The sequence below is a fragment of the Canis lupus genome, chromosome 29 (assembly GCF_003254725.2).
Source record: "Canis lupus dingo isolate Sandy chromosome 29, ASM325472v2, whole genome shotgun sequence".
Taxonomy (NCBI): domain Eukaryota; kingdom Metazoa; phylum Chordata; class Mammalia; order Carnivora; family Canidae; genus Canis; species Canis lupus.
Window position 1 is genome coordinate 4,677,753 of NC_064271.1, and position 26,992 is coordinate 4,704,744.

The window sequence follows — 26,992 nt, forward strand, 5'->3', positions numbered from 1 at the left end:
TGAAAGTACCAGGGGAAGTCAAGGGATTCACAGTATATAGAATCAGAGGATACTCCCCCTTTTTTTGTTTTGCTTGTCGCCCACCCCCTCCCACTTTTATTTCTCTTTTTCTCGTTTCCAGTACAACTTTTTTTGGCCCTGCACTGAGCAAAATGACTAGAAAGAAGAACTCGCCACAAAAGGAAGAATCAGAAACAGTACTCTCTGCCACAGAGTTACAGAATTTGGATTACAATTCAGTGTCAGAAAGCCAATTCAGAAGCACAATTATAAAGCTACTGGTGGCTCTACAAAAAAACATAAAGGATTCAAGAGACTTCATGACTACAGAATTTAGATCTAATCAGGCTGCAATTAAAAATCAATTAAATGGGATGCAATCAAAACTGGAGGTCCTAACGATGAGGGTTAATGAGGTAGAAGAAAGAGTGAGTAACATAGAAGACAACTGTATGGCAAGGAAGGAAGCTGAGGACAAAAGAGAAAAACACCTGAAAGACCACAAGGAAAGGTTAAGGGAAATGACAGCCTCAGAAGGAAAAAAATCTATGTTTAATGGGGTTCCAGAGGGCGCCGAAAGGGACAGAGGTCCAGAACGTGTATTTGAAAAAATCATAGCAGAGAAATTCCCTAACATGGGAAGGGAAACAGGCACTCAGATCCAGGAGATGTAGAGATCCCCCCCCCTATATTCAATAAAAACCGCTCAACACATCGACATTTAATAGTGAAGCTTGCAAATTCTAAAGATAAACAGAAGATCCTTAAAGCAGGAAGAGACAAGAGATCCCTGACTTTTACAGGGAGAAGTATTAGGTTAACAGCAGACCTCTCCACAGAGACCTGGCAGGCCAGAAAGGGCTGGCAGGATATATTCAGGGTCCTAACTGAGAAGAATCTGCAGCCAAGAATACTTTATCCAGCAAGGCTCTCATTCAGAATAGAAGGAGAGATAAAGAGCTTCCAAAATAGGCAGAAACTGAAAGAATATGTGACCACCAAACAAGATCTGCAAGAAATATTAAGGGGGACTCTGTAAAAGAAAGAGGAAGTCCAAGGAAACAATCCACAAAAACAGGGACTGAATAGGGATCATGATGACAATAAATTCATATCTTTCAATAGTAATTCTGAACATGAATGGGGTTAATGACCCCATCAAAAGGTGCAGGGTTTCAGACTGGATAAAAAAGCAAGACCCATCTATTTGCTGTCTACAAGAGACTCATTTTAGAGGTAAGGACACCTACAGCCTGAAAATAAAAGGTTGGAGAACCATGTACCATTCAAATGGTCCTCAAAAGACAGCCGGGGTAGCAATCCCATATAGATAAATTAAAGTTTATCCCAATAACTGTAGTGAGAGATGAAGAGGGACATTATATCATATTTAAAGGATCTATCCAACAAGTGGAACTAACAATCATCAATATTTATGCCCCGAATGTGGGAGCTGCCAAATATATCAATTAATAACAAAGACATACTTAGATAATAATACTTATACTTGGTGACTTGAATACAGCGCTTTCTACAATTGACAGATATTCTAAGCACACATCTCCAAAGAAACAAGAGCTTTAAATGATACACTGGACCAGATGGATTTCACAGATATTTACAGAACTTTACATCCAAACTCAACTGAATACACATTCTTCTCAAGTGCACATGGAACTTTCTCCAGAATTAGACCACATACTGGGTCACAAATCAGGTCTTAACCAATACCAAAAGATTGGGATCGTCCCCCTGCATATTTTCAGACCACAATGCTTTGAAATTAGAACTAAATCACAAGAAGAAGTTTGGAAGGATTTCAAACATGTGGAGGTTAAGGACCAACCTGCTAAAAAATGAAAGGGTCAACCAGGAAATTAGGGAAGAATTAAAAAGATTCATGGAAATTAATGAGAATGAAGATACAACCATTCAAAATCTTTGGGATACAGCAAAAGCAGTCCTGAGGGGGAAATACATCGCAATACAAGCATCAATCCAGAAACTGGAAAGAATTCAAATACAAAAGCTAACCTTGCACCTAAAGGAGCTAGAGAAAAAACAGCAAACAGATCCTACACCCAAAAGAACAAGAGAATTAATAAAGATTCGAGCAGAACTCAATGAAATAGAGACCAGAAAACTGTGCAAAAGATCAGCAAAACCAGGAGTTGGTTCTTTCAAAGAATTAATAAGATAGATAAACCATTAGCCAGCCTTATTAAAGAAAAGAGAATAAAGACTCAAATTAATAAAATCATGAATGAGAAAGAAGATCACCACCAATACTAAGGAAATACAAACAACTTAAAAAACTTATTATGAGCAGCTATAAGCCAATAAATTAGGCAATCTAGAAGAAATGGATGCATTTCTGGAAAACTACAAACTAACAAACTGGAACAGGAAGAAACAGAAAACCTGAACAAGCCAATAACTAGGGAGGAAATTGAAGCAGTCATCAAAAACCTCCCCAAACACAAAAGTCCAGGGCCAGATGGCTTCCCAGGGGTATTCTATCAAACGTTTAAAGAAGAAACCATACCTATTCTACTAAAGCTGTTTGGAAAGACAGAAAGAGATGGAGTGCTTCCAAATTCGTTCTATGAGGCCAGGATCACCTTAATTCCAAAACCAGACAAAAACCCTACCAAAAAGGAGAATTATAGACCAATATCCCTGATGAACACGGATGCAAGAATTCTCAACAAGATACTAGCCAATAGGATCCAACAATACATTAAGATTATTCACCATGACCAAGTGGGATTTATCCCCGGGATGCAAGGCTGGTTGAACACTCGTAAAGCATTCAATGTGATTGATCATATCAAAAAGAGATAAAACAAGAACCATATGATCTTCTCAATAGATGCAGAGAAAGCATTTGACAAAATACAGCATCTATTCCTGATCAAAACTCTTCAGAGTGTAGGGATAGAGGGAACATTCCTCAACATCTTAAAAGCCATCTACGAAAAGCCCACAGCAAATATCATTCTCAATGGAGAAACAATGGGAGCCTTTCCCCTAAGATCAGGAACATGACAGGGATGTCCACTCTCACCACTGCTATTCAACATAGTACTAGAAGTCCTAGCCTCAGCAATCAGGTAACCAAAAGAAATCAAAGGCATTCAAACTGGCAAAGAAGTCAAACTCTCCCTCTTCGCAGATGACATGATTCTGTACAGAGAAAACCCAAAAGCCTCCACCCCAAGATTGCTAGAACTCATACAGCAATTCAGCAGTGTGGCAGACTACAAAATACAAAATCAATGCCCGGAAATAAGGGGCATTACTAAACTAACAATGAAACCAAAGAAAGAGAAATTAAGGAGTCAATCCCATTTACAATTGCACCCAAAAGCATAAGATACATAAGAATACACCTAACCAAAGAAGTAAAAGATCTATACCCTGAAAACTACAGAACACTTCTGAAAGAAACTGAGGAAGACACAAAGAAATGGAACAATATTCCATGCTCATGGATTGGAAGAATTAATATTGTGAAAATGTCAATGCTACCCAGGGCAATTTACACGTTTAATGCAATCCCTACCAAATACCCCGAACTTTCTTCAGAGAGTTGGAACAAATCTTCTTAAGATTTGTGTGGAATCAGAAAAGACCCCGAATAGCCAGGGGAATATTAAAAAAGAAAACCAGAGCTGGGGGTATCACAATGCCAGATTTCAGGTTGTACTACAAAGCTGTGGTCATAGATCAATGGAACAGAATACAGAATCCAGAAGTGGACCCTCAACTTTATGGTCAACTAATATTCGACTATTCACTGGAAAAAAGTCTCTTCAATAAATGGTGCTGGGAAAATTGGACATCCACATGCAGAAGAATGAAACTAGACCACTCTCTTACACCATACACAAAGATACACTCAAAATGGATGAAAGATCTAAAAGTGAGACAAGAATCCATCAAAATCCTAGAAGAGAACACAGGTCACAGCAACTTCTTGCAAGATACATCCATGATGGCAAGAGAAACAAAAGCAGAAATGAGCTACTGGGACTTCATCGAGATAAAAAGCTTCTGCACAGCCAAAGAAACAGTCAACAAAACTAAAAGACAACCTACAGAATGGGAGAAGATATTTGCAAATGACCTATCAGATAAAGGGCTAGTGTCCAAGATCTATAAAGAACTTATTAAACTCAACACCAAAGAAACAAACAATCCAATCATGAAATGGGCAAAAGACATGAACAGAAATCTCACAGAGGAAGACATGGCCAACAAGCACATGAGAAAATGCTCCGCATCACTGGCCATCATGGAAATACAAATCAAAACCACAATGAGATACCACCTCATACCAGTGAGAATGCGGAACATTAACAAGGCAGGAAACAACAAATGTTGGAGATAATATGGAGAAAGGGGAACCCTCTTGCACTGTTGGTGCAAATGTGAACTGATACAACCACTCTGGAAGACTGTCTGGAGGTTCCTCAAAGAGTTAGAAATAGATCTGCCCTAGGACCCAGCAATTGCACTGCTGGGGATTTACCCCAAAGATACAGATGCAATGAAACGCCGGGACACCTGCACCCCAATGTTTCTAGCAGCAATATCCACAATAGCCAAACTGTGGAAGGAGCCTTGGTGTCCATCAAAAGATGAATGGATAAAGAAGACATGGTATATGTATAGAATGGAATATTACTCACCCATTAGAAACGACAAATACCCACCATTTCCTTTCTGTGGACGGACCTGGAGGGTATTATGCAGAGTGAAGTAAGTCAATCGTAAAAGGACAAACAATATATGGTCCCGTTCATTTGGGGAATATAAAAATTAGTGAAAGGGAATAAAGGGAAAGGAGAAAAAATGAGTGAAAATATCAGTGATGGTGACAAAACATGAGAGATACCTAACTCTGGGAAATGAACAAGGGGTAGTGGAAGGGGAGGTGCGTGGGGGGTGGGGGTGACTGGGTGATGGGCACTCAGGGGGGCACTTGGCGGGATGAGCACTGGATGTTATGCTGTATGTTGGCAAATTGAATTCCAATAAAAAAAAATAGATAAATACAGTTGACCCTTGAACAACGTGGGTTTGAAGTGCACAGGCCCATTTTTATGTGGATTTTTTTTATAGTTATAGCACTGTAAATGTATTTTTCTTCCTTATTATTTTCTTAATAACATTTTCTTTTCTCTTACTTTATTGTAGAATACAGTATATAATAACTATGACATGCAAATTGTGTTGAGCTACTGTTTATGTGAACAGTAAGGCTTCCTCCAGCCAATAGTAGGCTATTGGTTAAGTTTTGGGGAAGTCAAAACTATACACGGATTTCCTACTGTGTGAGATGTTGGCACCCCTAACCCCCATGTTGTTCAAGAGTCAACTGTATAATCTAAATACTAGTCCTTTCTGTAATATGTAGTTTGCAAATATTTTCCCATCTGTAGCTTATTTTATCTTCTTGACAAGGTCAAAAATATTTATTTTTGCAGAGAAAAGATTTTTTGTTTTTGAATTCCAATTTATTGACTATTTCTTTTATGGATTGTGCTTTTGGTGTCATATCTAAGAACTCCTGACCAAGCCCTAGGTCCCAAAAATTTTCTATGTTATCTTCTAAAAGTTTTGTAACTTTACATTTAAATATATGATCCATTTTGAGTTAATTTTGCAAGGCATGAAATAAGGCAATCTTCATTTTTTTTGTCCTATGAATGTCCAATTTCTCCAGCACCATTTGTTTTTTAATGGTAAGAGACTCTGAATCTCATTCAAATCCTGTGTTTAGGAACCCTCTCTCATCACTCCAGGAGAGGGAAAAGGGAGTCATTGTGGCCAGAGTGGAGTAGAAATTCAAGTTCCTAACCCTGTGTCTCTGACACCTGGTGGTAAATGAAAACACCTCCTTGTTACTGCTGGGTGGGGATACGGGTCCCCTGCCACCCCCATCGGATATTACCCTGGATATTACGATTTACAGTCATGGAATATACACATTTGGTTATGGCACAGTATCATATATTATGAGATTAGATAGAGATCTATATCCCACAGATTTTTATGTATTTGTTAATTTCCATTTACTTCATTATATTTTCAAATTTCCCTTATGATTTCTACTTTGGCTTTTGATAATTAAAAAGTATATTGTTTATTTTCTACATATTTGGGAATTTTAAGATATCTTTCTGTTTTTAATTTCTAATTTCCATTGTGATCCGAAAATTCTATACGATTCCAATTATCTACTTAATTTTTTTATGGCAGCATATGTCTACCTTGATGACACTCCATGTGTACTTGAACAGGTATTCTTTTCTCTAAACAGCAACGAGATCAAATTGATTTATAATACTGATTACATTTTCTATATCTCTATTGACTTTCCACCTATTTATTGTGTCAATTACTGAGAGAAATAAATCTTCAAGTATAATGTGGAAAAAAAATGTGTATAATGAATTTTAACTCATCACAAGACATCATTAGTTGAATGAAAAGGCAACAGAAAGGCAGGAGATAATTTTAACATTTAAGCACATGGCTTTATAAAGATTATATAAAGGCAATTAAAATCACTTACAAAAGGATTAGCAACTCAATAAAGAATAAGAAACTAGAAGAATAACTTCACAAAAAGTATATGCAAAGTCTCATAAGTGGAAACCTGCTCATCCTTATTAATATAAACTAAGTTGGGATCCCTGGGTGGCGCAGCAGTTTGGCGCCTGCCTTTGGCCCAGGGCGCGATCTTGGAGACCCGGGATCGAATCCCATATCAGGCTCCCGATGCATGGAGCCTGCTTCTCCCTCTGCCTGTGTCTCTGTGCCTCTCTCTCTCTCTGTGACTATCATAAGTAAATAAATAAAAATTAAAAAAAAAATAAACTAAGTTACAATGGCCTACAAGTACACACAGATCAGAATGAATACAATTAAAAGCACCAAGAAAACCAAGTATCAGTGGGTTTGTTGAGCAAGTAGAACAATCATACACTGATGGGAATATAAACAGATATAACCACTTCAAACATTAGCAGCATGTAAAGTTAAGAAGAGGCATACCCAACAGAATTCAAAAGGTGCACTAAACAACTGCAAAGATATTCACAGCAGCTTTACCCACAATAGTCTATAACCAGAAACATCTATCAACATAGTTAAGTGAACCATGGCATATTCATACACAGAAACCATGCTGCGATGAATGTAAACCGTTAATTCATGCAATTCCATGAATGAATCTCAGGAACATAATGTTAAATAAAAGAGGCCAGATACAAAAGAAAACAAACTATGATTCCATCTATTCAAAGTTCTAAAGAGGCAAACTAATTCATGGTTTTAAAGTCAGGATATTGGTTGATTTTATGGAAGAGGGATGATGGGAGAAAGAATGGGAGAAAGCATTAAGTAGGGCTTCTAGGGTGATAACATATTTTAGAATTTCACTTTGTGAAAATGTGCCACAAATAAATGTACAATTATGATTTGTACATTTTCTAATATGTATATATCTCACAAAATAAAATTTTGTAAATAAAAATTATTAATTTCTCTAATGATGATATCTGAATCCAAGGTCACATACCACAATTGGGGTGACCAAATGTGAACTTTGGCAATGTGACTTTAGAAGACCAGACTCCTGCCACTGCTACAGGGCCTCTAATTCCTCATAAAATGCACTGTCTGACATGATCACTGTTTTGATTATTGTAGCCTTTCCCTATGTTTTAAAATCTGAAGAATATTAACCCCTCTACCTTCCATTCTTCTTTTTCTTAACTTTCTTAACTATTCCTGAACACTGATGCTTCCCTGTAAACTTTTTTTACTTCCCCATAAACTTAAAGTCCATTTTATCTAAAACAAACTAAACAAAAAAACTCAAAGTTCCTCCTCAATCTCCAAAGCAAAAATTCCTTTTTCCCCCATGCCGATGCTTTTCATGGCAACTTTAAATGCAATTCATTAAGTTCATGAATATATTAAGATTACGACTGTGAAAATTAAGAATATATTAAGAATCTTATTATTAGGTTTAGAGGTAAAATTTAGTGATTCACCAGTTGCATATAACATCCAGTGGACAACATTACTTCAAGTGCCGCCTTAATGCCAATTACCCCACTCCCTACCCCATCCAGCAACCCCGTTTCCTAGAGTTCAGCATCTTAATCTTACGGTTTGCCTCCCTCTCAATTTTCGTCTTATTTTTCCTTCCCTTCCTCTATGTTTATCTGTTTTTCCTTAAATTCTACATGAGTGAAATTCATATAGTATTTGTCTTATATTTTTGTCTTATATATTTGTCATATAGTATTTGTCATATAGTATTAGCATAATAATACCCTCTAGTTCCATCCATGTCATTTCAAATAGCAAGATTTCATTCTTTTTCATGGCCGAGTAATACTCCATTTTATGTAACTATATATGTATGCACATACACATCTTTATCTATTCATCTGTTGATGTACATATGGGCTCTTTCCATAGTTTGGCTATTGTGGACCTTGCTGCTATAAACACTGGGGTGCATGTGCCCCTTCAAATCACTACATTTGTATCCTTTGGATAAATACCTAGTAATACAATTGCCGGTCACACAGCAGTTCTATTTTTAATTTTAAGGAACCCCTACACTGTTTCATAGTTTAAGAATATGTTTTTTCATTGGCTTATAACTTATGTTTTTGAACAGAATTTTATATATTTCTTGTTAATACTTAGATTGTAATATATTTTCCATTTCCATTCCAAAGCAAGCTCCAGTATGGAGAAATGTGAATGTTTATATATTTATCACATATCCAACCACCTTACCAAAATTATTTCTGATAGCTCTTTATTAAATCCTCATGATATTCCAAATATACAACCGTATCATCATCTAAAATGGATGTTTTTCACTTCTTTTCCATTAATTTTGCCACTCACTTCACTTTCATTTTATTTCAGTACGTTTTTTAGAAGTTCCAAAGAATACTGAGTAGACAGGATTCTGATTGATGCAAAAATGGCTCTAATGTTTTGTTGATTTGAAAGCTGATTATCTTTTCTATTTGGTCAATTCTGTATTTTATTTTGTTTCCTTGTAGAGTAATGTTACTTATTAAGAATAGCTGCTAAATTTTAACATATGCTTCTTCTGGATAATATTAATATGACTAGGTTTTCTCCTATAAATATTCATGATTGAGGCAACTAATTATATTAATACATTTCCAAGTATTGAGGCACCCATTCTTATAATATACCCCCTTTTTGCTAATATATTACTCTTTTAATACTCTCCTGGTATTATCTGTAAAAAAGAAATGAATATATTATGTATTTTCACGTTATAAAATATTAAATCTAGCCCATAAAGAGACATTATCAAAAATCTCTCATTTTAAATTATGATAAATATACATGGAAATTATTGTTTGAACCCATTTTTAAGTGTATGATCAGAAGCATTAGGTTATTCTTATTGCTGTGCAACCATTACCACCATCCATCTCCAGAATTTTTTCATCATCCCAAAGTGAAACTGTATCCAATACACAATTAATTCAACTCTCTCCTCACCACCCAGCCTTGAGTGAGTATTCTTCTATTTTCTTTCTCTATAAATCTGACTCTTCTAGGTACCTTATATAATTGAGATTGCACAGTATTTGTCCTCAAGGTTCATCCATATTGTAGTTCACATCAGTGTTCTTCCTGACAAGGTTAAATAATGTCCCATTGTATGTACACACCACATTCTGTTTATCAATTCACCTACCAATGGACATTTGGGGTTGTTTATACCATTTGGCTGTAGGATATAATTCTGCTATGAATACTGGTGTACATAATTATGTTTTATTAAGTTTTCCTATAATTATTACCATTTAGCCTGTGTTGGTAGGCAAATACAGATCTGACTTCTTTTTCTCACAAATTAAATCTTTTATTATAAATTTATAACTTTGTTCTGTTTAATGCTTTAACATCAAGTTTATCAAAAATGAATACTGCCATTTAAAATTTTGGTACATTTAACCTACCAGTTCTGTGCATTTCTTTTTATACTTTTTAAAAAAAATATTTTCTTTATTTATTCATGAGAGACATAGGCAGAGGAAGAAGCTTCGTGCAGGGAGCCCAATGTGGGATTTGATCCTGGGACTCCAGGATCACACCCTAAGCCAAAGGCAGATGGTCAAATGCTGAGCCACTCCCCAGGCATCCCTCTTTTTATATTTTAGCAAACTGTTTTAACTGTATGTCTTGTGATGATATAGTTTTTTTTTTTTTTTTCACTTCATAAAACTTTTCTTCTTCTAAGAAGTTGGCTACATTAATTAACAAGTGACATACTGGATTGTATTAATCTAATTATTTTTAGTATTGTTTCTGTTACATCCTTTTTAGAGTTTTGTTAGATTAATAAATTATTCATTCCTTGTTCCTCTGTATTACTCTTGATGCCCTCTGTTTCCTATTTCTGTCTTGATCTTTGCCTGCAAGAACCTTTAAAGTCTTTAACTTAAATTGTGTCATTAGATATTGCTAGAACTATTTCTAGATTAATCCTCTTTCTCATTTCATCTATTTAACTTAAAAGTTTTGTAATACATTTTGATATGCCTTTGTTTAATCTAGTTTTATTTGTTCTTTTGACTTCATTCTAATCACTTAAAAATTTACATATCCTATTTGATTATCCTTTAATTTTTGGTAATATCACATTTTTCTATTAGCACGTATTACCTATATTTTCACCCAAATAAAAAATATTACTTTTTAAATGGTATACAAATGTGTAGGCTAAAGTATAAATAGCTTATTTGAACATCAATATTCTTGTTTTTTCAGTAAAAAAACTAAAGGACTGTATTATATACATTTGTTTACAGAATTTGTTTTTAAAAAGTAATTCTGCTATTACAAAAACATTTCTAGACTGATGCTTATGTTCTAGAAAGATGAGGTTATTCTTTTTATGTTGCATCCTATGTGAAAAAAATGATAGTTTCATACATGTACATACTACACTAAAACAAACTGCTGATTTACTTAAAGCAATGTAATTATTTTGTTAATTTGCTTATTTTTATAAATGGTAAATACTGTTATTAGGTTCTAAAAGATAACATTTTTTCATCTCAAAGTAAAGTAAATGTGTCTTACTAATGATAACTTAGAGCCAGTATTACATTATTAGGTATGGGTAACTCAAAAAGTAAAACCAAAGGACTATGAAACAATCCATGGACACTGCAGAAAGCAATATAAGAGGTATATGTTGGAAAGAAACTTTGTTCTCCTCTAGGACCTAAGTATATGAATATGAATTAAAGATATTGAATTAAAGAATCACATTTTTAAGATTTATGTAAGCTCCCTTTGTTTCAGTCTACTCTAACACAGGTAATTTTATTGATTATAGTAATGTTCAGAAGTCATTAACTGTGTATCATCATTTAGAAAAAACCTGATCACATTTAAAACAGCTTTTCCACTCTAAGATCTTGTAACTCTTTGCAAATGCAGGATTAACTAATAATGTAGGAGTCTAAAATTTAAAAACCAGACATATTAACTAGCAAAATATTTCCCCCACAACTTTGTGTTTTGCATGCTTCCTCTGTAATTCAGACCACTCTGCTAGCTACTTATTTATCTGAGTAGAGTTGATGCACAATGTTATATTAGTTTCAGGTGTACAAGATTTGTGATACAACAACTCTATACTTTAGGCTATGCTTACCACAAGTGTAGCTATCATCTGTCACCATACAATTCTATTACAGTATTACTGACTATATTCTTTGTGCTGTATCTTTTATTCTCATTTATTCATTCTGTAACTGGAGGCCCATATCTGCCGTTCTCCTTCACCCACCCCCCTAACTCCTGTCCCCTGTGACAACCATCCCTTTGTTCCCTATGCTATTTAGATTTGAATGCTATTAGAAATTATTGATTTATTAGACCATTCGATGCCTTAAAAAGGCTAATACTTCATGAAAATATTACCAAGTATATGAATAAGACATCATTTTGTCAAGTAACTAATTTTCTTTTTTTTTTTAATTATACTAGATGTAAGCATAATAATTTCAAAAAACAATTATTTTTATCTTACCACTGCAAGTTGTGTCCTTGAAGCAACTGTGTGAAAAACTGCAGGCATCATAAGAGACTCTTCAACTTTTATTTCCATGTCATTTTCTGTTGAAAAGGTAGTTTTCGGAATAGCAGGTGGACGATCACATAAGATCATTTCTTTGTTAAAAAGAAAAATTGGATTTGTGTCCTACAGAAATAAAAAAGTAAAAGAAACTGAAGTAAAATGTTATAAACACTGAACATGCACACTCCCTTCAATATATGAAGCAGATAAACCTTACTTTTGAATGTTGAGTTCCCAGTTCCCTATGTAATGTGGAGTTGAAGCATGTTTGTGCAAAAGGGTTCATGGACACATACCGTCCCAGCACTGTAGGTGCACACTCTTCGATCTGCAGCCATGCATTCTCCTCCATTTACCACCAGCACCTGATGCTGAATTGCAATCTTGTATTTGCTATGAATGGCATGCTTGAGGTCTGCCACACTTTAAAAGGGGTTGGGGTAGAAGGCAAAAAGTCAGTTATACATAACTTCCCAATGAAAACTTTTTTATCATCAAAGTAGCACTGTGTAAAAATATTTGATATTAATTTCACTCTAAAAATTTCCCCAAAAACAGTATTAAAATATACTTCTTGTTTCTGGAATCAGATTCCATAATCAACTGGCTGATCTTAGGTGAATAAATTACGCATGTGGCACATCTAAATATGAGTCTATAAAATACAGGCAGTAGACATATTTATTTCTGTGCTCTTTATATAACACAGCAAAGGAATATGCTCAAATTAGCATCAGGTCTGTTAAAATCCTCAGAACACAGATGTCTGTTAAAATCCCAACATCACATTACACAAACTACATTAAGTATAAACTATGAAATTACTTCCTCTCCCTATCCTTCAGAAAATCATTTCTTTACAGGTAAAATTGTATTTTAAAAAACCAGAACTTAAAAAAAATAATTTCAAATTCCATTTTTGAAGCTAAGAATATTAATTCCACAAGATACTTATAATATTTCCGCTGTCAGATTTATTTATTCTGTATTGCTAGCATGTCTTTGCTATGAGGGCCACTACCAAAATACAAGCAGGAATAGTTGTTAGTATTTTCTTCCTTGCTGTTTGGCCTCAAAATATATCCTCCCTCCCCCTGACAATTCTCCCCACCTTTCACAAATATAAGAGGATGGGCATTCATTGATTGAATACTGGAATCCCCTGCAAAGTTGGAGAATTATTAGATTATGAGTCCTACTAACCTACTAACTTGGTTAAAAATATTAAACTGATTTTCTTCCTGCATCAACAAACAAAAATACTACTGAATTTATTCATACAAGGGAATAAAAACAAATCACCAAAATACAAGAGACTGGACACATGCTGCTTTATATTGCTAGCAATAACTTCCTTAGCAAGGTCCTGGGAAATTTAGAAGAGCAATTAGCTTTGAAAACTTCTATTTGATAGTTTTAGTTTGAAATCAGTTTGTTTGTTTATTGCAAATAATACATTCACACAAACAGAACAAAGCACAACTTTATGAATTTTTAACTTTTAGCGTTTTAGTGAAAGATGACAACTATATACATATTATGCTGAGATAGAGATTTAAGATACTGCTACTCTTATTTAACAAAGAAACAGTTTTTTTCCCAAATAAAGTAGTTTAACGTTTTGCATACAGAAATGCAAAAGTGATGAGATTAAATGAAATACAGCTTACGTTTGCACTGTAAGTTCAGTGTCAAATGTCAGGGTAGTTCCAGTGTTAACCAGAAATACATATAACTTCATGATGATTTCTCTGAATTCTGTGAGCGTCTACCTCACACTCTGATCTGGTTACTAAATGAAACAGACAAGAAAAATGGTCAGTTTTACAAACACAACTACAAATACAAATATCTTCATGTAAGACATGGCATAGTTGTAATACATAAATAACAACAAAACAATAGTTTTTCTGTTTACAGAAGTGAGATAAGTGAAAAGCATAACTGTTCTACATTAAAAAAATTTAAGGAAGAGGTCAGCAATTAGAAAATTATGTGTATATTTCATACTGTCTTCATGTACCCTTCTACATTAATAATTAATCTGATCAAAGATTCTTCCTAACTCACAAAGTTCTTCCCTGCTTCTCTCTGTATCACAGGAAACTGTCTTAAGGTTAAATTTACTAATAGCAAGTAAGAGCAGCCACTACTTGCAAGTTAGGGGAAATGAGTTAGTTCTTCCACAGCTGCCTCTTAATCTAAAGTCTCCCTCCACACTGAGTTAGAAATGCTCCATAAAAACTGTGACCCTAACAGTTATATCATCTAGTTGCACAGTTGAAAATGACAGGTCCAGAAATTAGAATATTTAAAACAACTGTGTGTTTAAGAAGCTGTACAAGTCAAAACTTCATATATAAAATAAACTTCCTCAGGGTGCCTGGGTGGTTCAGTCAGATGAGTGGCTGACTCTCCGTTTTGGCTGAGGTGATGATCTCAGGTTTGTGAGATTAACGCTTGAGACAGACTCCATGCTCAGTGGGGTGTCTGCTTGAAATTCTCTCAAGCTCTGTCTATGCCCTTCCCCCACCTAACTCCTCATGTGTACACATACTCTAAAAAATTAATAAATCTTTGAAAAATAAAATAAACTTCCTCATCTATAAGAAGGGGCAGGTTTCAAATCTAGCAATTTATTTTTTTATCATTAGAGGTAAAAATCTCCCAAATTAATGGAAGTGATGAGAAACAATAAACTAACAGACAATAGAATATATCTTTCCTTATATTCTTTCCAGTGAGCTTCAGAGTAAAATCAGGGAAGAAAGAAAAAAATAAATACAGTCTTAAAATTAAAGTTTCCAAAATTATTCTTTAAATGAGTTATATGAAAAACGTATGAATTTAGGAACTGTGACTTACCGTCAGGCACTGTGAAAAGGACTACCACTTTTCTTAAGAAGCAGATTAAAACTGGTTTATGTTTGCTTTGCTTGATGTTGGCAACTGAATGGCATTACTGGTTAAACTCAGTAAACTGAAAAAGGAAAAAAAAAATCTGGATTATCCTAGAGAGAAATAATTCAGTATGCAACAACATATGGTTATTGTTCTTTGTTTAAAAATTCCCATCTTCAGATAATAGAAAGACTAATTTCTATTAATCTCTCTTCCTATCTGGACATTCACTAAAACCATAAAAGCATAACTTTGACCTATAACACTCCATTAAAAGACACAAAAGTATCTAAAAAACTCTCCAAAACTGCCAAATTGTGCAGCTATTTCTTAGGTGCAGAATTATATATTTATATATTTATATATTTAAAATATAATGGCAAAAATGAGCCTGGCTGTAGTCTGACTGCCACAGGGTTTAATTCTGGCCTCATTACTCATAAATGATCCTGGGAAACTTCCTTAATGGTCTTGATTTCTTGTTTTGTAAAATGAATACAAAATGGTACCTGTAGCAGGCAACCTCTAAAATAGCCCCTCCACCTCTGGGTATCCATATTCCAGTGAAATTCCTACCCCTACTGGTATGGGCAGAGCCCATGATCTGTCTCTGAGGTTAATGACATGTCACATGACTGCTACTCAAGATTATAACTTCCATCATGCCAGCTGACTTCTTCCCTTGCCAGCTTTGATGGAAGTAATAAGCTGCCATGGAGAAGCCCATGTGGCGAGAAACTTAAGTTAGCCTCAGTGGGAAGCTGACAGTCTGAGTCTGACAAGCTGCAAGGAACTTAATCTTGACAACCACCACAGAGCTTGGAAGCAAACCACTCCTTGGTTGAACACCAGAAAAGATTCCAGTCCCGGCAAACACCTTTCACTGCAATCTTCTGAGAGACCTCAATGCAGAGGACCCAGCCAACCTATATCCAGAAAATGTAACCTAAAACATTTCTTACTCAGCAAAAGATAATTAATATAGTTTCCTACATTATAGGGATATTATGAGAATTAAGGGAGAAAAAGTATGAAAAAAAATTCAATGTATTAGCCTGCTACTTGGCAGGGAATAAGAATTTAGCACTCCTTCTTGGGCTCTTTTTCCTCTGTCAACTCTCCAATGTTTGGGTGGGACTGCACCACCACCTCCAAGTCCAAGAGTACACTTTATCTTACAAGTTAAAAGGAGTTCTTCTGTTTTCTGAAGGATTAGGTAGCTAAAAGTATGGTGACTCAAATGGAAGGAGTATTGGCAGCAGAGATCATTCATTCATCCAAACAGAACAAACACTTACTGAGCTTATGTGTCAGGACTGTGTATTTAGTGAACAAAATAGACATGATCTTTCCCCTGATAGAGATCACAGTCTTGAAGAAAAAGAAATAAGAAGAAAGTAAACATGCTATAAGTTGCAATAAATGCAAAGAAAGAGGATTGGGTAGCAAGAAAGACCTACTTTAGATTTGGGTGATCAAAGTGGGCCTCCATGTGGGTTACATTTAAATAAGGTCATAGGAAGGACAACAAAAGCCTGTTCTATAAAGGTGGGTAAAGCAATACAAGAAAATACATTTGTGAATCTCAATATAAAATCTTTATAATAATCATTATATTATAAGTTTTTTACTTCTGTTTCCTTTTAAATACTATTTACCTTGTTTTGGTATAACTTCACACTTAGAAAAAAGTTACAGAAATAGTACCAAAAGCTCCTTGCACCCTTTACCCAGTGTTATCAACAACATATACTGCTCCATTTGCTTTATCATTTGGGCCACTTCATGCTACATATTTGATTTCTCTTTCTCTCTATATATACATATACACCACACATTAAGATATATTCTTTCTGAGCTGAGAGCAATCTACAGACAGAATGTCTCATCCATAAATACTTCAAGATGTATCCTAACAGGATTTTCTCTACATGATCAAAGTAAATTCATCAAATCATGAAATTTAACATAGATCCATATTATTATCTAATCCATAGTTTCTACTCAAATTATTGCCATCAATATGTTTTACAGTCTTCCCTCCTCAATCTAGGATCCAATTCAGGATAATATATTGTGTTTAACTGTAAAATCTATTTAATCTCTTTCAATCTGGAACACTCTATCTTTTTCTTTTCATGAGCTAGGTACAATATTGCTCTCAATATCATAGGCTTCAGAAATTATTGTAAAGATGGACTCAGTGTCATTCCTTTGTTCCATAATACTTACAGTAAATGAAGGAAACTCTGTTAAATGTAGCAGCTACTATGTGCCTTACAAAAAGACCAAACTTTTCACCTGGTGTTCACCCTAACAAATAGCTCAACCTAAAAACCACAATCATTAACAATGCTTACATAAACAGCTACCCAAACAAACTTTCTTTGAAAATTAGTCTGTATGTACAATTCACGAATAATGTAAAACGAGTTCACAGACAGTTCTGATTGCTGTGGCTCTAGAACTTAGGCTATAATTTTACTCCACTATATAGGCACACTTGACACTGTCATTTAAGTAATTTATTTTTTTTCTTTTTCATTTAGCTCATTTCTAACAGTTCCTAAGTGATATTAATGACAGCATCATTTTGAGAAGGACCTCCTGACTTATCCTGATGTAACATCCCATGTTTTCATCCATTACCTTTGAAGCCAAAGCACTGGCAACCTTTTTTTTTTTTTTTTTTTTTAATTCATGAGAGAGAGAGAGAGAGAGAGAGAGAGAGAGAGGCGGAGACACAGGCAGAGAGAGAAGCAGGCTCCATGCAGGGAGCCCAACGCGGGACTCAATCCTGGGTCTCCAGAATCAGGCCCTGGGCCGAAGGCAGCGCTAAACCGCTGAGCCACCCGGGCTGCCCAGCTCTGGCAACTTTAAGCAGAAGCCTCCCTCTGAATCTTCACTCTATATCCTATTTATTGTCATCTACCACCCAGGGCCTGTGTTAAAATAACACGAGAAAAATCTAACTCGTAAAGTGAGTCATCATTGCCCCATGGGTCTTACAAGCTCTGGTGGTCTTTGAGTAAATGTCAGCCAACAGTATTCCTAAAATTTGCATGGAACCACAAATGACCCAGAAGAGCCAAAGCAATCTTGAAAAAGAATAAAACCGGAGGTATCACAATGCCAGATATCAAGATATACTCAAAAGCTGTAGTAATCAAAATAGTATGGTACTGGCACAAAAACAGACACACAGATCAATAGAACAGAAGAGAGCTCAGAAATAAACCCAAGATTATATGATCAATTAATCTTTCACAAAAGAGGTTAAGAATATGCAATGGGAAAAAGTTTCTTCAACAAATGCTGCTGGAAAAACAGGATAGCTGCATGCAAAAGAATGAAACTGGACCACTTTCTTATACCATACACAAAAATAAACTCAAATGGATTAAGACCTAAATGTGAAATCTGAAACCATAAAAATCCTAGAAGAGAGTACAGGCATTTCTCTGACATCAGCTATAGCAACTTTCTTCTAGGTCTGTCCACTGCAGAAAGGCAAACAAAAGCAAAAATAAAGTAATGGGACTACGCCAAAATAAAAGCTTCTGCACAGCAAAGTAAACAATCAACAAAACTAAAAGACAACTTACTGAATTGGTGAAGATATTTGCAACTGATACATATGTGATTAATATCCAAAATATATAAAGAACTTCTACAACTCCACACCAAAAAACCCCCAAATAATCCAATTAAAAATGATGGGCGCCTGGGTGGCTCATTAGGTTAAATGTTTACCTTCGGCTCAGGTCATGATCTCCAGGTTCTGGGACTAAGCCCCATGTTGGGTTTCCTGCTCAGCAGTGAGTCTGCCCCTCTCTCTCTCTCTCTCTCTCTCTCTCTCTCTCTCTCTTATTCTCTCCCCCTCTGCCCCTCCTCCCTGCTCATCTCTCTCTCTCCCCTAATAAATATCTAAAATAAAAAGAGAGAAGACATGATCAGACACTTTTTCAAAGAGACAGGAATGGCCAAAAGACAAATGAAAACATGCTCATTATCACTCATTATTGGGAAAATGCAAATCAAAATCACAATGAGATATTAACTCATACCTGTCAAAATGGCTAAAATCAACAATACAAGAAACAACAAAAATTGGCAAGAATGTGGAGAAAAAGGAACCCCCATGTACAGTTAGTGGGGATGCAAACTAGTGCAGCTACTGTGGAAAACAGCATGGAGGGAAAAAATTAAAAATAAAAATTACCATATGATCCAGTAATTCCACTACTGGGTATTCAACCAAAGAATACAAAAACACTAATTCAAAAAGATATATGTGCCCCTATGTTTACTGTAGCATTATTTATAATAGCCAAGATATGGAAGCAACCTAGGTTCCACTGAAAAATGAGGGGCTGTATACACACACACACACACACACACACAGGGACTATTACTCAGCCATAAAAAAGAATGAAATCTTACCATTTGCAACAATATGGATGGATCTAGAGGGTATAAAGCTAAGTGAAATAAGTCAGTTGGAAAGACAGATACCATATGATCTCATTCATGTGGAATGTAAGAAACAAAACAAGTGAACAAAGAAAAAGACAAACCAAAAAACAGACTCTTAGTTACAAGAGGGGAGGTGTGTGGGGGATGGGTAAAATAGGTGTAAAGGGGATTAGAGAGTATACTTAGGAAGAGCACTAAGTAATGTGTTGAACTGTTGAGTCATTATATTATACTCTTGAAACTAATAACACTCTATACTGAAACTGAAAAACAAAACCAAAAGCATAAAGTAAAAACTAAAAGGGAATAACAACAACAAAAAAAAAACCCCACACAAACAAAAAAACCTAATAGCTTCCAGTCACAAAACACTCATATTTAATTTCATATGTTCTATATATATGACATACAAAATGATCATAAGTAACACTGAGTGATTCATTATATGCCAGTAATTACGCTAAGTAATATTATACATAATAATTCCCTTATTTTTTGCAACATGTAAGATACCCATTTTAACTATTTCTTTTTGGGGTTGAGGAAAAAGATACAGAAATTATACAACTTGCCCAAAAGCAGAAAGTTAGTATGAGATCCAAGAGTTTGGACCAACTTCAGTTTACAACATTTATTCAATAAAAATTTCACCTGAGGAGCTAGGATGCCCTTTTTTAGCTTTGGATATATAAGAGCAAACAATATGATAAAGTTGCCTATTCTCACAAAGGCTACATCTTAGCTAGATGACATGAAAAAAAAAAACTTTTTTAAAGATTCTACTTATTTACTCATGAGAGACACAGAGAGAGGCAGAGACACAGACAGATTGATGTGGGACTTGATCCTAGGACCCCAGGATCACAACCTGAGCTGAGGGCAGATGCTCAACTCAACCACTAAGCCACCCAGGTGTCCCAACATGAAAATTTTTTATCTATACAAAAATTTCCTGTTATCTACTTTCAAGAAGAATAGCTACAAAAATGCAATTATTTGTAATTATACATAACTCTAAAATATCTGCTTGTACTTTTGTTTTATTCTTTAAAGATATGAATATTGTTGACTTAACAGTAACTGCCATTGATTGTTAACAAGAACTAAAAACTGTAACAGCTACATATCCTTACAATTTCTGTGAGAAAAGCTAGTATCATCCCCATCAAAAAAAGTTCAATCATCTCTCAAAGTCACAATAGCCGAAACAATCAGTTCAAATCTATGGCTGGAACTAGAAGGAAAGAACATGAATGTACCACTAAAACACATATAGTAAATACATCCCATGACTTGCCATTTTACTGTTCCATTAGAAATCCCAATACTTGCTTTCCCCCAACAATTCTACCACTTTCTAGAACCATTTTTAAGCCTTCATTTTCCTAAACTGTACTTCCTAAATACAACACAAAAAAATATCAAGATTATGTAAGGGGAGTGGAATGGCAGAACACTTCAAAACTTGACAAATGGTAAGGTTTTCAAGTGAAAAATGAGTCACCAGCCAAGAACTGGTGTAGTCCCAGGTTATGGGAGAACAAGATTCCCCTGGGTACACAGATAACATGGTTCCTTGCAGGGGGCAAAGACTGGAAATTCTTCCATATTGTGGGTCATCTTTACACAGTGGGATTCTCCAAAAACTTCACAGCTAAAGGAATGTATGTACACAGAAGAACTTACGTATGGTAGCCAAGAACACAGCTGAGTGAAATACTGAAAGTGGTCTCCTTTGCTCTGCAGCCCCCAGAGCTAAGCAGGCATCATGGTTCCAAGGTAGAAGTGGAGTCACAGAGACCCATTCCTTTACCAGTGCTGTCTTTCACTACTCAGGGTACTCACTGGGGGCCACCAACATGGCAGGGACTCCACAGCTTCTGCTGGCAGCAGAGTATAACCAGCAAGAGAATGGGGGACCCAGAAAGTCACCTGTCTCAAGCCACACTTTCAGAGAGCGAGGCAACTCAGGATCTGGGAGTCCCTGGGCAGAAAGTATTGGGTTGGCCTCTATCCCCAGCCTGCCAGGCCCATGATCACTTAGGTGGTCCCTGTGTGTCCAGAAAAAAGATCTCCAACTGATAGCAACTGAGCATGAGCACAAAGCATGCATACCACCTTGGATGGCTCATTCTGGACTCATGGGACAAGGCAAGGGAGAGGTTTCTTCTGTTACATAAAAATCTACATAAACAGCCTTGATCTTGCATCTTAACCAGCAAAGCCTAAATACTTATCTGGTCTTTTACAAAAAAAGTTTGCCAGCTTCTGCTCTAAGGCTTGAGCAACTGCAGCCAATTCACTGAGAGCTTGCACATACCTGGGTTATCACCAGGCATCTAACAGTCAAGAACTGAAGCCTAATGGTGAACACATGCTGTTTGCAACCGCAACACTCCCTGGAAATGATAGCAACAACAGCAGAGAGGAAGCCCTCCAGGAGACAGGCCCAATTTCCCAGCTAGCTTTCTAACACAGGACCAGTTTCTGGGCAGGTCACAGGAGTTACTCATTTTCTGACTTATGGGGAGGGGAAAGGGGAGAAATCAAAAAAAATGGATGAATCTTTCCATTACCTGCACTTCATTTATTTAATCCAAATATCAAAAGATGGGATCTGACTTTCTCCTCAAAACTGGTAAATGGGACAGTGTTACAACAAGTAATTAAAGGTTAACAGCCTTAAAAAAAAAAGTTTCAGGGATCCCTGGGTGGCTCAGCGGTTTAGCCCCTGCCTTTGGCCCAGGGTGTGATCCTGGAGTCCCGGGATCGAGTCCCTCATCAGGCTCCCTGCATGGAGCCTGCTTCTCCCTCTGCCTGTGTCTCTGCCTCTCTCTGTGTGTCTCTCATGAATAAATAAATAAAATCTTTAAAAAAATTTTCTATGAATTAGTAAGAAAATCCTAAAAATCCACAATAAATAGTGCATGAGAAAGTGATTCAAGTAGTTAACAAATGAGAAAAATACATGAAACCTTCTCAGTAAAGGAATACAAATCTGAAAAAGACATTATTTTCACCTATTAAACAAGCAAGAGTTTCAGACTAAGATTCCTAGATTTTCAATCTAAGAGAAAAGATATACAATAAAGTAAAATGTTAGTTTGCACAAAATTTCTCTTTGCATAAAAACACATCATCTATAACCCCACTGAAATAAAGGCAGTGACAACCTAGAGCAATAACCAAGTAGCCACAGTACCTTGTAGGGTAAAGAATTCACCTTATTCAGGGGCACGTGGGTGGCTCAGTTAGGCATCTGCCTTTGGCTCAGGTCGTGATCCCAGAGTCCTGGGATCCAACCCCACTGATCCCTGCTTAGTGGGGAGCCTGCTTCTCTCTCTCTCTCCTGCTGGTGTACTCTCTCTCAAATAAATAAATAAAATCTTAAAAAAAAAAAAAAGAATTACCCTTATCAAAGAGAGGTCTGGCCTTTATTCTTGGCTATGAGGAGGGGAACCTGAGGAATGTTCTGCTTGATAAGGAATGTCTGTTTGGGGGCTTTAGAACAGTCTAACAATGTGAATGATTTATGATGGCAGCTTTAGGATATACAGTATCCATTCCCATCTCCAGAAAAAATGGAAACTAAAGCCATTAGTTGGACGACCTCCAAGAAGAGCTAGAGACTAAAGGTCTCTACCATATAAAGATGATAGAGCCTCAATAAAAACCCCAGACACCAAAGACTCAGGTAAGCTTCCCGAGTTAGCATTACTCTAATGTAGTGTCACACACTCTGGCTAAGATGAAGTAATTCTGTCCATGATTCCACAGGAGAGGGCAACCAGAGGATCTGCATTTCAAACCCTTCCAGACTCTCCATGCACATCTTCCTTTGCCTGCTTTTTTTTTTTTTTTTAATTTTTATTTATTTATGAGTCATAGAGAGAGAGAGAGAGAGAGAGAGAGAGACAGAGGCAGAGACATAGGCAGAGGGAGAAGCAGGCTCCGTGCACCGGGAGCCCGACGTGGGACTCGATCCCGGGTCTCCAGGATCACGCCCTGGGCCAAAGGCAGGCGCTAAACCGCTGCGCCACCCAGGGATCCCCCTTTGCCTGCTTTTAATTTTAATGTGCATCCTTTTGCTAATCAAGGAAAAGGAAATCATAATTAAGTGAATCATAATTAAGTACAGCATTTCCCCAAGGTCTGTGAGCCATCCTAGTGAATTCTCCAACCTGAAGGTGGTTGGAGGAACACCAAATCTGTAGTCAGCTGATCCGAAGTGCATGGTCCTGGGCACCACCAAACAGGTGGCTGGTATTCAAAGTGAGAGAAGTCTTATAGAGACTGTTCCATCTAACTTCAGAATATTTGTACATATAACTCTAAAATCACTGTACCCATGTTGTGGTTTCTAAATGGGACCTTTGGAGAAGTGTCTGATTCCAAAAATCTGAAGTAGAAAAACGTACTGATCACATAAGCCTGTAAAATTAAGATATGCCATTAAGCAAAAAAGCTACAAAAGAATAATAAGACCAGGTCAAAAGGGAAAGAAATCAACTTCAACAGGCTTTCGTGACTAAGATGGCACTGTCTAAGCATACAAAGAATACTTACAAATACTGTGTTATATACTACAATTAGTATAAACTCTGTAAATATTCATGTTCATAATGATACAAAAAAGAAACCAACCTTCACTGAGTTAGAGTAGCACCTATTCTAGAAATAAAAAAGGGAAGGATTTAAGGACTTATGCTCTCTTTCCCACATAAATTATACTTCAGATAACCAATATAATGAAGAAATAGCTTTTTGTAGAAAAGCTCCAACTATTACTACAGGCAAAATATGGAAGATGACAATTTTGCAATGAAATAATGGATCTATACATCAATAGACATTAAAATAATTAGAAGAAATCTGACAGATTAAGCCTGATGACAAACATGAACATACTGATCACCTGTCACACTGCTATCAAGTTTCTGTGTCTCAACCGGATGTATACAGTTTACCTATGAAATATTCTTGCCTATCTCCTCCCCAAGAAACACAAACCCCAATTTAAAAAAACTTTTACATCTATGTAGTTACCAGTTTATAGGTAACATGTGGTGTAGGGGAAAAGAAAAACAGTATTATAAGAAAATAACCAGCTAAATTCAGAAATAAACATTCTACAGGACAATGACCTAACTTAATGGCTTCAAAAACACAGGAAAAAGTCTACCTATTAAAGAAAATGTAAGAGATAATAATCAAATGTGTGGACTTCTTTGGATCCTAAAATAAAACTACTATAAAATATACTTTTGAAATTAAGCATGGAAATCTGAAGATGAATTAAGTATTAGACTATACAGAAGAATTACTATTCCATTTTGGTCATGACAATGGCATTTTAGTTATGAAACAATGCATTCTGGAAAATTAGTGTGTAAAATGATATGAGATGTTTTAAAACAGTCTAGCAATAACGAAAGCAGAAGGGGGAGAGAGAGGGAAAGGTAAGTAAGGCAGAAGGACAGTTAGGATCACCAAAATACCAGTAACTATTAAAGCACATGGGATGGACAGATTAGATTCACTGTAGTAGTCTCTCTACTTAGGACAAACGGATGGTTACTAGAAGGGATACACAGGAGGGGGTGGAGGGATGGGCTAAATAGGAAATTGGGATTAAAGAGTACACCTGTCCTGATGAGCTCCAGGTGATGTATGGAAGTGCTGAATCACTATATTGTACACCTGAAATTAACACTATACGTTAACTGGGATTAAAATAAAAACTTAAAATATATTCTACTTTTATGTACGTTTGCAAATTTCTACAAAATAGTACAAAAGTTATCACAAGCATTTTGATAATCATATTCAGCATTCATATATTATAGCTGGAGATCCACTATAAATAATTCTGACTTTTTGGAAAAGCAACTGGTGTTCATGAGTAGGTAAGTAGAAGTTTCATAAACATACATTTCTCTTAACCTAATAACTGTACCATAAAATTATAGTTCAAGTATATACAAAATACTTCACTACTTGTGAAGAGTGTTAAAAATACTTGGCTACTCATTCATCTATTCATACAGTAAAACAAGATATACAATAATTTTTTAAAAACTTATGATGTTGAATGAAAACAATACGCATAATATGACCACAAATGTGTAAAAACATGAGAGAAATACACAATGGTAAATAAATACCTCTAGCACTGGAATTAGTAATAACCTAGTAAAAACAATTTAGCTGCTGCCAGAATACACCACCTTCCTGGTTATAATCTGACCTAATGTGAAGGAAAAACAACTGACTCATATAGCAAGAGCTTAACGGACCTGGTTTAATTTTTTTTAAGAAACATTCAAGAGAGACAGTGAGAAATAGCATGCAGGAGATCAAGCATAAGCAGGAAGAGGGAGCTGAGCACAGAGCCTGACAAGCCTGACATAGGGCTTCACCAGGACCTGAGCTGAAGGCAGATGCTTAACCAAGTGAGCCAACCAGGCGCCCCCTGATTTAGATTCTTAATCTGCTACTTATAGGTTGAGTTGAAAAAAGTACCTTATACTCCCTAAGATTCAATTTTCTCATCTAAAAAGTAGAGGAAACATTTTCCTTGCTGGGTTATTGAAGGTATACTGTTCTTCAAAATTTACAAGACACAAGTTGTAAGAGAAGGGGAGGTGATGGGGATAGGGGTGCCATGACATATAACTGAAACAAGATTAGGCCATGAAATAACTATTCATACAAAATGATGGTTACATGTGATCAATATTCTATTGCCTATTTCTGTTAACTTCCATAATAAGTAAATATAAAAATACAATAACAAAACAAAACTTACAGAACACTTCCAGAGGTTTCTCACACCTTCAAGAGAACAAAAATAGTATAGCTAAAAGCTTGGCTCAATAACCTGGTTTTTCTGCATTTTGGTTATGTTTTTGTTTTTGCTTTTTTGAGCAATACTAGGAGTTATTCACTAACGCAAGTCCATTCTATAAAAGGCTGCTGTAAGGAACCCTGTCTGCTCTAAACCTAACTCCTGACAATGCCTATATAAGGGTGACATGCATGTTAGAAATTATGTGTCCCACACTTCCTGAAGTTCATGCTGGACAAAAATTTAATTTCCCCCCACAGCTGTTGTTCTTTTTTTTGCGTGTTGATAGCAAGTTACTGAAACACTTTCTGAAAGCATCTTTTCACTGTGTTAAGACAGTGCTAAGAAATTCTTTTCCGTAATTTCTCAGAGAATTGTGAACTTGTTGAAAAAGTCTGGACCTAGCATATATATCAAATCTCAGCACATCATATTTGCAGCCAATCCACGAACAAGCGAATATACAAATAATATACAATACATAATATATAGGGGCTCTGTGAACAATAATGGCAAATAAAATGAAAATCCCAGCTTCCTATGAGTAAACACATATATTCAGAAATATAGAAATCAAACTTTCATTTTATACC

General features: G+C 35.9%; 1 protein-coding gene across 4 annotated transcripts in view; it reads right to left on the reverse strand.

Annotated features, from left to right (window-relative positions):
• Positions 1 to 26,992, reverse strand: part of RB1CC1 (RB1 inducible coiled-coil 1) — a 98,089-nt gene that overhangs the window by 57,036 nt on the left and 14,061 nt on the right. For all 4 annotated transcript variants that reach the window (XM_025477730.3, XM_025477729.3, XM_025477727.3 and 1 more), the window contains 4 exons: positions 15,041 to 15,155; positions 13,846 to 13,967; positions 12,472 to 12,598; positions 12,128 to 12,298 (listed from right to left, as the gene is read on the reverse strand). In XM_025477730.3, coding sequence (XP_025333515.1) covers positions 12,128 to 12,298; positions 12,472 to 12,598; positions 13,846 to 13,916 — 369 coding nt within the window. In that variant the 5' untranslated portion in view covers positions 13,917 to 13,967; positions 15,041 to 15,155. The remainder of the gene's footprint in view (positions 1 to 12,127; positions 12,299 to 12,471; positions 12,599 to 13,845; positions 13,968 to 15,040; positions 15,156 to 26,992) is intronic.